The sequence below is a fragment of the Caloenas nicobarica genome, chromosome 5 (assembly GCF_036013445.1).
Source record: "Caloenas nicobarica isolate bCalNic1 chromosome 5, bCalNic1.hap1, whole genome shotgun sequence".
NCBI classification, from domain to species: domain Eukaryota; kingdom Metazoa; phylum Chordata; class Aves; order Columbiformes; family Columbidae; genus Caloenas; species Caloenas nicobarica.
Window position 1 is genome coordinate 4,506,243 of NC_088249.1, and position 13,311 is coordinate 4,519,553.

At 42.6% G+C, this 13,311-nt stretch overlaps 1 protein-coding gene and 1 non-coding gene across 2 annotated transcripts; one reads left to right on the forward strand and one right to left on the reverse strand.

Moving 5' to 3' along the window:
* Positions 1-396: 396 nt before the first annotated feature.
* Positions 397-469, reverse strand: TRNAK-CUU (transfer RNA lysine (anticodon CUU)). Its single transcript has one exon. It is a non-coding gene; the product is annotated as a tRNA-Lys (tRNA).
* A 109-nt stretch (positions 470-578) lies between these two features.
* Positions 579-13,044, forward strand: PSMA3 (proteasome 20S subunit alpha 3). Its single transcript, XM_065635451.1, has 11 exons — positions 579-730; positions 2,336-2,418; positions 3,536-3,659; positions 4,480-4,581; positions 4,708-4,781; positions 5,370-5,442; positions 6,361-6,426; positions 9,895-9,941; positions 12,299-12,366; positions 12,504-12,568; positions 12,856-13,044. The coding sequence occupies exons 1-11, from the start codon at positions 710-712 to the stop codon at positions 12,898-12,900; spliced, it is 768 nt and encodes a 255-aa protein (XP_065491523.1). The 5' UTR covers positions 579-709; the 3' UTR covers positions 12,901-13,044.
* The last annotated feature ends 267 nt before the right edge of the window (positions 13,045-13,311 follow it).

Genomic DNA, 13,311 nt, shown 5'->3' on the forward strand with positions numbered 1-13,311 from the left:
CTGTTCGGCTGCTCTCCTCCTGGCCCCCAGTTTCTATGCATAACCAGGATTCCCCTGTCCCAGGTGGAGAATCCAGGACTTGGTCTTGTTAAATTTTATGCTGCTGATGAGCGCGTGGCTCTGTTGTCAACCCACATGTCAACGCGACACCCCTCTGCCCAGGAGAACGGCCGCAGCTCCTCCTGTTTTGTCCATGTACGTTTTCACTCTTGTATCCATATCATTTATAAAAGCTTTTATTGCATTTATTACAGCCACTGTCAAAGTTCCCCCGGCTGCGGCAGCGCAAGGAGCGACCCCTTCAGGCGCTGCCCTAAGTGCCGCAGTCGCACGGCGCTAAGGCGGCGCATTCCCGCCCAGAACCCGCCAAAACACACGGGGAGCACAAAATTCACACGCCCAACGTGGGGCTCGAACCCACGACCCTGGGATTAAGAGTCCCATGCTCTACCGACTGAGCTAGCCGGGCGCCTGCTTAGTTTTTTTCGGTACGTGTCCTTCACCACATTACGCGCTGACGTCAGCGCCCCGCCGAGTGGCCCCGCCCCGCCCCGCCCGCCCAGAGAAGCGCTGGGCGTCGCGCCCGGCTCTCGGCTGGCGGTGGTTGGCCGGTGCGAGGGCCAATTGGAGCGCGTGTTGCTGCGCGGTCGGGAGCGTGAGCGAGGCCGGGGCGGCGGGGGCTCCGTCCGGCTGTGCTGAGGGCGCCGCCATGAGCTCCATCGGTACCGGGGTGAGTGCGGCCCGGCGGGCCCGCGGCGGCGCGCCCGGCACAGCGCCGGCCTGAGGGTGCGCCGTGTGCTGGCGGCGAGCGGGGGGGTTGGATCGGCCCGGGGCCAGCAGCCATCCCCCCGTTCCCTTGCGCTCGCCCCCGCGGGGAGCGCGGCCGCGGGGCTGGCGGGGCGCGGGCGGCCTGTGGGCTCGGCCTCCTCCGCGCAGAGCGGCCCGGGCCGGGGCCGCTGCTGAGTCACTGCGGCCCGTTAGGCCGAGGGAACCGGAGGCGGGGGCGGAGCCGCTGCGGGGGGCCCGGCGCGGGGATCGGGTCTCTCCCGGCTCGGGCGGTGCGGGGCTTGGGGGCGGCCCCGGGCGGTGTGGGGCCGCGGAGGGGCCGCTCCGTTCTGCGCTGGGGTTGCGGTGCAGCTCTCGCCCGGGGCTCCCCGGGTTGGCGGGGTCAGGCCCAGCCGCTTTGGTGGCTCCTGGGGCCGGTTGTCACCCAGGGCCTGCCACCTGCCAGGGCGGCTGCTGAGCCGCCGCCTTCCAGCGCCAGGGACCTTCGGCAGGAGTTGAGGGAGCTCCTGCGCTCTCTTGCCTTTGTCCCGACCCACAGCTCTGTGCTCGGGTGGTGCTCCGTCGGAAGGTTGAACATGAGCCAGCAGTGTCCCTGGCAGCCAAGAGGGACCCGTGTCCTGAGTGCATCCGGCACAGCACAGCCAGCCGCGCAGGGAAGGGATTGTCCCGCTCTGCTCTGCACTGGGGCAGCCTCACCTGGAGCACTGTGTGCAGTTCTGGGCGCCACAGGGTAAAAAAGATATAAAGCTATTGGAGATTGTCCAGAAGAGGCTACAAAGCTGGTGAAGGGTTTGGAGAGGAAGCCGTTTGAGGAGCGGCTGAAGTCACTTGGTTTATTCAGCCTGGAGGAGACTGAGAGGAGACCTCATCGTGGTTACAACTTCATCACAAGGGGAAGAGGGGGGCAGGTGCTGAACTCTTCTCTTTAGTGATCAACGACAGAACCTGAGGGGATGGCAGGAAGATGTGCCAGGGGAGGTTTAGGTTGGACATTAGGAAAAGGTTCTTCACCCAGAGGGTGCTGGACACTGGAACAGGCTCCCCAAGGAGGTGTCACGGCCCCAAGCCTGACAGTGTTCAAGAAGAGACTGGACAACGTCCTCAGACACATGGTGTGAACTGTGGGGTTGTCCTGTGCAGGGACAGGAGTTGGACTCGATGATCCGTGTGGATCCCTTCCAACTCAGGACATTCTGTGATTCTGTGATTTTTTTTTTTTTTTTTTTTTTTTCAAAAATGATAATACAAATTTCAAAGGCACACAGACAGTTCCCATAGGTTTTAAGTATTGCGTAATGCATAGTGCTTCCAGACCTGTGCAACATCTGGATTGACAAGGTTTGAAGTGTGGGTGTATCCAGTCCTGATGCGATGACTTCTCAGAGTTGTTAGCGCATGTTTGCTACTGTTCACGCACCTTGTGTAAAGTACTTCATAGCCATCCATGTCATGTGGGTGCTAGTCATGCACTTATAAATAAATAAACTTCTGAAAATACTGGGATATAATGTGTTCCTTTTTTTCCTGAGTAGTGTATTTTCTTTTTCAGTACGACTTGTCAGCTTCCACGTTTTCTCCAGATGGCAGAGTATTTCAAGTTGAATATGCTATGAAAGCTGTGGAGAATAGTAGGTAAGATACAAATATTTGCATCTCTGTCTGTTAGTTGGTCTTGTTTAAAGCAGCGTAATTGGACTAGACAAGCGTGATGGCATTGCAGATAAAATTGTTCTTATAGTTCTGAGCAACTGTGTCCTAGGTCCAAATTAAGTGCAAAAGTAGTGTAATTACTTTTGCTTGCTTGAAACTGCTTTTCATGCTTTCTAGGAATCACTTTTGTTTGCTAGAAACATGTGGAGAATGCAAAGGAAGGCAGTAAACTTGTTCATGTGTGTTGAGCGCAAGAAAAGTCTTACGCTTTGGGGCAAAATCTGATTGTGGGTCTCATTAATATGTGTGAGGTGCTTGGCTGTTATGGTAGTAGAGCTGTCGTAGCAGCACCTAAAAGCCCATTTTATGGATGTGAACTGAGGCACTGAAAGTCTGACGTGCTCAGGGCCTCATAAATTCATAGTAACTTCATTACATTCCTTGGGAAACAGGACATCCATGTCCTGCTGAAGCTACTTCAGCTTCTCTGCGAGTGTCTGTCTTCCCTTGATTATACACAAAGGAATTCTGTAAATTAAAAATCCCAACTGCACTCTAGCAGCAGTGAGACAATTGGATAGCCAGCTGTGGACTGGATCACCCACGTGTCTGATCGCAGCTGCAGTATCAGTGAAAGTATCTTGTGTAGAGCCTCATGCCATGGCTGGTAATTTCTGCCCGATGATGCACTTTTGGAGGCTTAGAGAATGAGTTGTCACATCTCCCAGATCAACAGTGAATTTACCAAAAGGAGAGCTTATACAGGCTATAGTTTTTGTACTGGTATCGTTCAGCCCAGTGATGCAGCAGCGGCTGTGCCAGCGTTCCAAACAATGTCACTGCTGCACGTAGTGTGTTCGTATCTCTTTGGGTAGGGACTTTTGGCAGCCCCATCCTCCTTTAAGAAAATGTTTGTAGGTTAAGTGAGCTTTGGCTTTTTCCAGACCCTTATTGTCCTCAGTGCTAAAGTGGAGCTGTGACAAATGTACTTATGGGGAGCTACTGTCATTGTTTCTTGCATTTTGTTACTTCTCTGTTACGTATTTTACACTATAATTCTGTTTCTGTGTGAGAAACTTACATTTATCTTGCCTTTCAGTACAGCAATTGGGATAAGATGCAAAGACGGTGTTGTCTTTGGAGTAGAAAAACTAGTTCTGTCCAAGCTTTACGAAGAGGGTTCCAATAAACGTCTCTTTAATGTCGATCGACATGTTGGAATGGTAAGGTGCTATTTAATTTTGTTTTTTCATAAACTGAAAGGGACCCCCCTCAAAAGCAGAAATCTGTAAATCAGAGAATCAATAAGTAGATGAAGAAAATAATCTTTATGTTTCTGTGTACAGAGTCAGAAACACCTGTGGGTTTTTTGATTGTTTTCTGTAATATATTCTTGAGTGCACACACACATATATAAGTAAAATTCAAATTCAAAATAGAAGATATACATATTTTGAGGCTGTTTTAAAGTTTTTGGAATGCTGGAAAGCATTCCACTTCAAACTTGAGTGCAAATCTAAACACAGGTTTTAAAGTGGTAATTTTTTAATGCAACTGACAAATAATGTGTGCTAAGGAGAGAAGATGCTGTATAGAAGATTCTCTTCTCAGCAGTGTGGGAGTCAGCTGAATTCTTTAAAGACTGGTCTTATAATTACCGGCTAATCCATAAAAGTCATGTCACAATGATGTCAAGTTGTGGTTATTGTGGGACAGAAATGCCTGAAGTTATCTGTTGAATCTATCTTATATGAAGTATTGTTTAGGTTAGAGTAGTTGTGGCAAATCATAAGACACTATTTAGCACAAAGACAAGTTTGTTTATTGACTTTTCCTAGAGAAAAATTCTATACTCTGTTGCTACAGAATCATATTGACATGTTTTGAGCTTGCTAGCAGATGGATAGTTTGATTGAATTCACTCGTAGTACATGGAATTCAGTAAAGATCTCAGTTAAGTCACGCAATTCAACTTTTGTCCATTTATTTTATTAAGTTATTGCAAGGTATGTTTGGCCTAGCTGATGGTAATTCTCATTTCAGGCAGTAGCAGGACTTCTGGCAGATGCTCGCTCTTTGGCAGATGTAGCTAGAGAAGAGGCTTCTAACTTTAGATCTAACTATGGCTACGATATTCCACTGAAGGTAAGAAATTGGTGCAGTTCACTCAGGTTTTCTGGCTTTCTTAGTCTTGACATGGGGAACTGAATTTTATTACGTGAGGTTTACTTAATTCTGTAAATAAAGTTTTCAATTTCTTTTTGCTTTTAGCACCTGGCGGACAGAGTGGCGATGTATGTGCATGCATACACGCTGTACAGTGCTGTCAGGCCTTTTGGTTGCAGGTAACTCTTGGAAACATACACTCTTTGTAACTGTCTTTTGTTTCACAATTGCTGGAACTACTTAGGTTGTCTGAGAGCTCTTTTTAAACTTCGAATAAGTAACCTACAATTCATCTTGTAAACAGGTTCCCTTCCCGTTTCTCATTGTGTGTGTGTGTGTGTAAAACCTTAGGTGAAGAATTCACATTTGCATATTATGGCAAGATTACCAGTTTGTCCCTGAATTTTAAAGTTTTGAAGAGTTGATGCTATTAACTTGGTGACAGTGACGAAACCAGAACTTTCCTCTGCAATCATCCTGCTTGCTCTGGTAGCTAAAGAGTAGGTTACGACTACTATGCGGTTCTAGTACAAAGGGACTAAGTAACTGAGATCTGCTCTCTAGTTACAGATAAGTAAAATGATTCTGGCAGCCTCTGGGTGCTGGGCTGTCATGGTAACACTGAACTCTTCAGACAAATAGCTTGGTAGAATGTAGCAAGGTAATAGGAGTTTTGCTCCAAGAATGTAGGAAACCCAAGTTGGTGTAGTCTCTGTAATTCTGTGTGGGTTGGTAGAAGTGTTTCTAATTTCACTTTTCCCCTCCAGTTTCATGTTGGGGTCCTATGATGAGGATGACGGTGCACAACTGTATATGATTGATCCATCAGGAGTTTCATACGTGAGTGTGTCAAAAATATTTCCATCTTGACATAAGTTCCCCTTTTAAAAGTTCCCACTTAGGAAAATACTAAGTGCTGTTCCAAAAGAGCTGTTAATTTTTTCTCTTTTTGCCTGGGAAGATCTCTAGTGCATTGCTGCTTAAAAATGCACAGAGCTGGGTTTTGCTTGTTTGTGTGTCCTTGTTAAATGCACGTTGTGTATCTCAGTCTCCATGAAACTAGTTTTAAAGCTTGTCTAACAAATTTGGGAGTTCATTCCACCTAGCTATATCCAATGAGAAGGCCCATGTACTGCCCAAAAAGAGTAAGTGCTGTAGTGATACCCCACTCAGAAAATACTTCTAGATGTGAGGGCTGCTGCTCTGACACTGGCTGCCAACAGCAAGTCAAACCAAAATAGATACTTTTGTTAATTGTTGTTAGTGCTGCCTCTTCAGCTGTGTATTACACACAGGACGATAACATGCTCATGCTGTTCTGATTTTTTTGAATTTTTCTTTCAATTTATCCAATACCACAGCTGTGAGGGAAATAGAAATGATTATTTTTTTATGTGCTTATGCTTCAATATATTTTCATGGTAGGTGGGTTTGGTGTTTTTTCTGTCTTGTTGGACTTCTCTAATTCTAGTTTGCTCTTCCATTTACTGTAATACCAAAAAAAAAATTGAGCAGATATGTTTCTGTCCAGGAACTACTGAGCACTCCTCCGTTCTCTCAACAGTGGTAGTACTTAATCTAGTAATTGGAATCCATTCAACAATTTGGGAACGTGCCGTAGAGAGAACAATACCAAGGTTTACTGTGTGTTAGCCTCTCCTGTGTGAGCAGTTTGGGGGTTGGCATATGCTAAGTGACAGAATTGCAGAGGGCTTAATATTTAATTAAATTTGCCTATTTTTTGTTTATTTTTTTTAGGGTTATTGGGGGTGTGCCATTGGCAAAGCCAGGCAAGCTGCAAAAACGGAGATAGAAAAACTTCAGGTATGATGTTAGTTTTGTTGTGCTGTTTCAAGAAAAATATTCTTAACTTATTATGTTACATTTTTGGATGCCTAAGATGTATAAAATCCAAGAGGAGCAGACAGAATCTTTTCTTGTACATTCTAGGAGATGTTTTAGCTTCTACCACAGCAGTATTTCTCAAGTCTTGTCCCCGGGCAAAGGGTAGTTAACAGGGAGTGCACATGGTTAAAACAGGAAGCATAAACATACAGTCCCATGTGTGCCAGTGAGCAAAGTAATTTGAGTGAATATTAAAGTGTAACTAAGTTCTTAGTTGTGAATGAAAACCTTAGGGCAGCATTGTACAGGGTGGTAGATATTTTTTTTTTTTCCCAAAGGTTTTAGATGATCCTTTTGTTTAAAAAGTTGAAAAAAAGCTGGTCTTATTAAGGACAGTGAGTGGAACTGCAGGATACTGAATGACTGCTGGAATATTATGACTCTGTAAATGTAATGGAGAAAAATAAAGTCCTTGCCAGGTAAGATGGTGTTTCCCAGCTGGCTAGTGTTGAGGTACGGCCTTTTTTCAAAAGATGCGTTCATTAGCTTGTTGCTGACTGTAATACACCTTTCAAAGCATCTTCACTTGTCTGAAAAGGACTTTAGTGTTGTGAACACCAGGCAGAGTACAACTGTATGGTGTACCACTGTTGTTACCAAAAAGAGCTGTTTCTGCTCAGCATTTCCTGCTTGCACAATAGTGTAACGTGAGTTTTACAGTAAAGTTCTGTGAGCACATGCCAAGAAGTTGTTTTGTAGCCTTCTGAAGGAGCCTGCAAACAGTTGGCTGTGTAAAACCATTCTGGAGAGAAGAGTACTGGGATGTACTGGTGTGCCTTGAGTTGACCTAGAACCATGTTAGAATCCTGAAAGACTTCTGCCCTTACATCTTGATAGCTGATGCTCTTGGAATTGGAGACAATATAGGACACCCCTAGACCTGGTCTGTCTCATGTAATTGTTACTTGATACTCTGCTTGCATCTTATTTATGGTTTTGGTCTGCAGAAGTACATCGCAGCTGCTCTTGGAAAGGTTCAGACTTCATATGGCTGCCGTGCTTTTAAGAATAGTCTGTTTATGGTGCTGTAGCATCGTAACTGAAAAATCACAGGAAAAATTAAAGTGTTCATAAACTTACTTCTGGAATCTGGTCAGCTGCTTGAATACCAAATCAGAAGTAGGAAGCCTGCAAGATCATATGATCTTGATACTGATACAGGAATCTTGGTGTCTGAGAAATCATAATTTCAATTTCCATGTGTGCAAACTGGCATAAAGATAATGATATGTTGGGTAATATATTGTCTACCCCCAAAATTTCATTGTCTGTGCAGTGCTGGGATTTAAAATAACTTCTGGTATATTCCCTGATTTTCGTACAGCTAATAAGTGTTTACTGCTAGAACTTTACAGTAGAGCCTGTAAACTTTAGTGTATAGGAACAGCGGTTTGTCGTATGGCCTAACTGCATTTATTTACTTAGTGGCTTGTTTGCAGAATGTCTTCAGTAATGCGTACGATCTTGTCACAGCAATGTGAAGCAAGTCCAGTCTTGCATGCTGATGCTTTTTGTTAACTGTAGACTGGGCAGGTTTCCAGGTCAGACTTAATTTTGATGAGATGAATTTGTAAAAACTGAAGTGGGAAGACCACCAAAGTACAAAAGCTGTTGTGGGCTGATACCACCTACTGTCAGCTAAGACTTCTTCCTGTGGAAGACACGGCTACAGGTGGAAAAAGTAAGAGGCAAGCAGGTGGTCAGAACTTTAAACCCACCTCACAGGTACTGCAGAGCAGATTCTGTATCTGGGAGGGGACACAGGGTGCAAAACTCTTGTATGGAGCTGAGGGTATAAGCAGGAAACGCTGCACTGATCACATCTTTCACATCTTACGTGAATGTTTGGTGTCTTCAGCTGTGGGAAAACTTAGAATCACAGAATCATAGAACGGTTTGGGTTGGAAGGACCTTCAAAGCTCCCCCAGTGCCCCCCCTGCCATGAGCAGGGACATCTGCACCAGCTCAGGTTGCTCAGAGCCCCTCCAGCCTGGCCTGGGATGTCTCCAGGGATGGTTCATCCACCACCTCTCTGGCAACCTGGGCCAGGCTCTCACCACCCTCTGGCAAAAATTTCTTGTAGTCTTGTAGAGAGTACTTGACTCTCTTGATCTCTTCTGCAGTGCTTCTCATGGAGCTCTGACACTATGTACAAGTTTTTGATATATGGACATAATTGTAATTAACTCCTGTGATAAACTGCTACAGTGTTTACTCTTACTGTTTGCAGAATTAACATACCTGGGATGAGAAAAGGGTAACGGCACAAAATAAACTGACTTCAGTTTTCCTTCTTGTAAATACATGTGATAGTAGCAGACTTCTGGGTTTTCCTATTTCACTACTAACTTTGTAAGTGTAAATACACAGAGTAATTTAAATGTTTGGGTGACACCAAGTTCTATTTGTACACAGCAGCTAGTGCTATGTGTGTTATGGATGGAGTGTCACAAATCAAGGGCTGAGGCAATGGGTCTCTGTCATCTTAATTCCTTCATGAGTGTCTCAAAAGTAGCTTCTGTACTATGGTTTTGAAAACTTACTGAGCATCGGACAGAGATGATCATATACAATTAATGGGTTAGATTCTGAGCTCAGTGTAAATAATCGGGAAAGAAAGGAAAATTTATTTTGAACTTGAAAATCATTTTATGCTAGGGGAAGTGTACTGCACTGTATTTTGTGACAGATGTCCTGTTGATTCCAATGAATAATGATGGGCGCAGATTGCGAGTGCAGTATCAAAGGCTGCTGTCTGTCTGGTTGGTGCAAATGAAACCTTGAGAAAGGAAATTAGGCAAATCTTGTTTCATATATATATATTACTACTTTGTAGTCCAGAAGAGCTGACTGGCAAGAGATTTGACCTACAGAACATAAGTTTATTATGTCCTGGAAACTGGCATGAGATTTTGTTTTGATTTCCTGTGAAACTGTCAGAAGACTGATTTAACTGAGAAAATATAAAATGAGATGCTGTTACCTTGCTCAGGCATGCAGTTGGTTGTTAACACTAGAACAAGATTATCCTCTTAGGGCATTACTTAAAAGACAATATTGCTTGCATAAAATGTTGGTAAGAACCAAAGTATTACTATACTACCTAGAAAGGATATATTATACATGAAAATATGGTGCCTCCCCCATATTGTACATGTGGTTATTTTATGTCAGTTGATCAGAAAGCATCTAATAACAAGTCAAGGTTTTACGATGTTAAGGTTTAGACTGGGGAAGTTTCCACAGAACAGTTTTTTCATAGAATCTTTCACTTGCCACTTTTATCAGTGCTGAACAGAAAGCTCATTACACATCTGTGTAGGCACTTATGTTCTGGCTTTGTGGGAAACAGTATATTCTCTTAAGCTGTGTATTTTTTGTGTACAGATGAAGGAAATGACCTGCCGTGATGTTGTTAAAGAGGTTGCAAAAATGTAAGTCTCCAACCTGTTTTTCCAACTCAACAAAAATCCGTACTGGTGAGCTTGCTGTGGCTTCAAACCGAAGCTATTCCTTTTAACTTGGGTACCAGGTTTCATTTCTACTAGATGAGTGCTCATCCTGACTCTAGTATATTCTGCCATTTTTTTTCCCTTCTTGTGAGATGGGGTATGCTACTTAGTACTGAAAAATGCTGAAGGATATGAAAAATACATCTTTTGATCTCATCTGCTACTTTCTATAGGTGCAACTTGTAGCACCAGTGGATTAAACTGTCTGAATATAGTCACTGGTTTTAAAATATATAAACCAGGTGGCAGATGGGGGAAGCTCCTTGGTGTCCTGATTCTGAAGAGAGAGCTGTACACTTTGTTACACAGATTGAACAGTGAACTGGTGCTTCAGACATTAAGTAGCAGTCCAGAAATGAAGGTGAGGTCTTTGACCCAGCCTTCCTGTTTGCCTAAAACAAGACTCAAGTGCTTAGGAAAGGAGCAAAGTATTAACTCCTTGTTTAAAGATGTGTGTAGGGTATAGCTGATCTAATTTAAATGATAAAGCTTGATGCCACGTGGAAAAATTTGAAACATTTGCTGTTGACCAATGTGATTTAGGATAAGACATCAGTGATGTAATTGCCTGTAGTCACTAATACTAGCTCACAAACTCTATGTGAGGATAGTGAATTTACAGGAAAAAAGGTACCATTTCATAAGGCACATACTACTGAGGGGGAAAAAAAAGATATTGAGAAGAGAGAAGACTTTCTGCTGAGTATCAATTGGCCAGTAGTAAACGATCTTGAAAACACCTTGTGAATTAGTATCAAATACTAGTATTCTTTCAAGTATCTACAACACTTCCTTTTAATGCTTTGGGAACAGTTTACCATTTTGCAGCTGCAGATTATTAATCTCTAGTATTTTATGGCTATTGTTTAGAAGGTTATAAAGAAGTAATAAATACATTTCTATCATTGGTGTTGCAGCCCGTGAACCAATCTCAGGGATTGTGTCTGCAGCTGTCATGGCAGCAGCTAGAGGAAAGAATTTGTAAGATCTCTGTTCTTAAAATCTAGCAAGGACCTCAAAGCAGTTCTAAAATGGTACAAATAAGGCACAGATTTTCAAATAATGAAAATACTTCTGTTTAATTCTGCTTCAGCTCAGGCATAACAGCAGTTCTAGATACAGTTCTGTTTATCAGTTCAAGTTCAGCTCCTTAGTAGCATTTAGCAAGACAGCAAAGACTTTAATCATTTTTAACTGCCCAGAGTCAAGTAGAACATTTTTTTCAAGAGCTTGTCATGGTACACTTTGCAAAAGGCTTGTAACCAGCTGAACACATAAGAAAAGCCTAAAGACCATCTTAAGCCATGATCAGTAAGTCCAGTCTAAGAGTGGCAAAAGGGTGTCAGAAGAACATAAGCATGTAGTGATATTTCCCTGGACACCAAAGTTAACTTTGTTCTTTATATTTGTTTCACAATACTTTTATAAAACTTTAATTGGAAGTACTCGGTGTGGTGCTGAAGGTATCCTTCCTGCCTCCACTGTCTCCAAGCTTTCTGTGTTGGATCTCCAAGCTTTCTATGTTGGCTAGAAACAGCTGGTATTTTTCACCTTTTGATTTATTAATACTTTCTGAAATAAACTAAGGAATGCAGCCTTCTCAACAAGTGAAGCCACAGGTTATGCCAATTTCTACTATTGTTTTGAGTGTGTGTCTCAGCTCAGAGTTGTTATGGTTTGTTTACATGTTCTGCCACTGAGGACTGAATACTATGATGCAGTCAAATCAGTACTGCTGTTATTGTGTGACATTTTTATCCCATAGACTGAGTGATTTTACTAGTCTGGACAGTACTGCATATGCTATAATACCACTTGTAGTTTTAATCCTGATGAGTATCGTGTTTGCCATAAGCATCGCAGTCTGTATGGAGTTCTATGTACAGGCTTCTAGACACAAGATACTGTGGTATTGGAGTTTAGTCTTAAGTGTAAACTGAAATAAGATTTACAGGGGAAGTATAGGACACTCCTAACTGTATTGTAACTAATCTGGCAGCAGCATGCAGTAGCTCTGCAGTATTTAAATCTTAATGTTTGTTCTGATTAGGATAACTTGAACATCTCAACCTGCATCTTAGCTGTAACCATTTAGTGCATTGTCATACTAGCAATTAAGCCTGGAAAATTCTCTGATGGTTGTGTGTGGGCAGGGGAGGAAGCATGGGGAGAGCTTCTATTAACCATAAGAGTATTTCAACAGAAGAAATCTGTGAAAGGAAGTATATTTAGCCTTTGATCAATCTGTTCTAATCTGTACTTTTGTCTGTTCTTTCCAGAATCTACATAGTTCACGATGAAGTAAAGGATAAAGCTTTTGAGCTGGAACTCAGCTGGGTTGGAGAAAGTAATGCATTTCTGTAATTTTTATAAGCACTAGAAAATTTATAACTTTGTGTAACCAAAGTAAAACATTGCTTCTTCACTCTGTATGTTAAGGTCCCTGTGTGAATTCTACTTAAGATGTACTCTTTTTATTGGCAGTAACCAATGGAAAACATGAAATTGTTCCCAAAGACATCAGGGAGGAAGCAGAAAAATATGCCAAGGTAAGGTCTGACTTTGGTGTTTCAGTGCTTCACTTGATAAGTCTAGAGCGGAAGGAACTAACTGAAAGTTAAGCTGCTACTGTTTTGATGACTAGAAAATGTATAGTTACACCACACATCAGCATTAGCTGGTGTTCTTCTGAAGGGGGAACAGTGAAGTTTACAGTGTAATCCAGGGTTTGTTCTTACTTACAAAACCAGTGTAATTTAGCAGCCTTGCACAAGTGGTGTGTTTTGCTTATAGACAGAATTGAAAAACAACTGTTAAACTATTTTTTTTTTAATAGGAATCTTTGAAAGAGGAAGATGAATCAGATGATGACAATATGTAACACATTGTTACTTCAAGACAAGTACAACTTTTCTTAACTTAGAACAGGTTTGTTTATAATGTATTAAGCATGGAATGCTATCATATACTTGCTGGAAAAAACTGGGGTACCAACTTGCACTAATAAATTTTCCATTTTACTGTGTGTTAGCTTTTATTTCAAAAGAGTGTAGGCCAGAATCATCAAGAAGCAATTGTACTCCATCAAAACAGCCATTAAGAAGGAAAGATATTATTAGGCTGGTGTTGTTCCTCTTACTACAGCACTCTGAGCCAGGCCAGGTACAGAAGAATGATCTGCTTAGAAATTTGACAAGCGTTTTGTTTGTACTGTAGAGTTTAATATTAAAAATAGCACTTGATTATTCCTTGATTAACCAATTTCACACTTTTCAGTTAATGCACAGCCACA

What these genes read in the sequence shown, in the direction of transcription:
- PSMA3 (XM_065635451.1), top strand. Translation starts at nt 710, where the DNA reads ATGAGCTCCATCGGTACCGGG. An exon ending in TCGATCGACATGTTGGAATG is followed by an intron (nt 3,660 to 4,479) that starts GTAAGGTGCTAT and finishes TTCTCATTTCAG; the next exon opens with GCAGTAGCAGGACTTCTGGC. An exon ending in ATCCATCAGGAGTTTCATAC is followed by an intron (nt 5,443 to 6,360) that starts GTGAGTGTGTCA and finishes TATTTTTTTTAG; the next exon opens with GGTTATTGGGGGTGTGCCAT.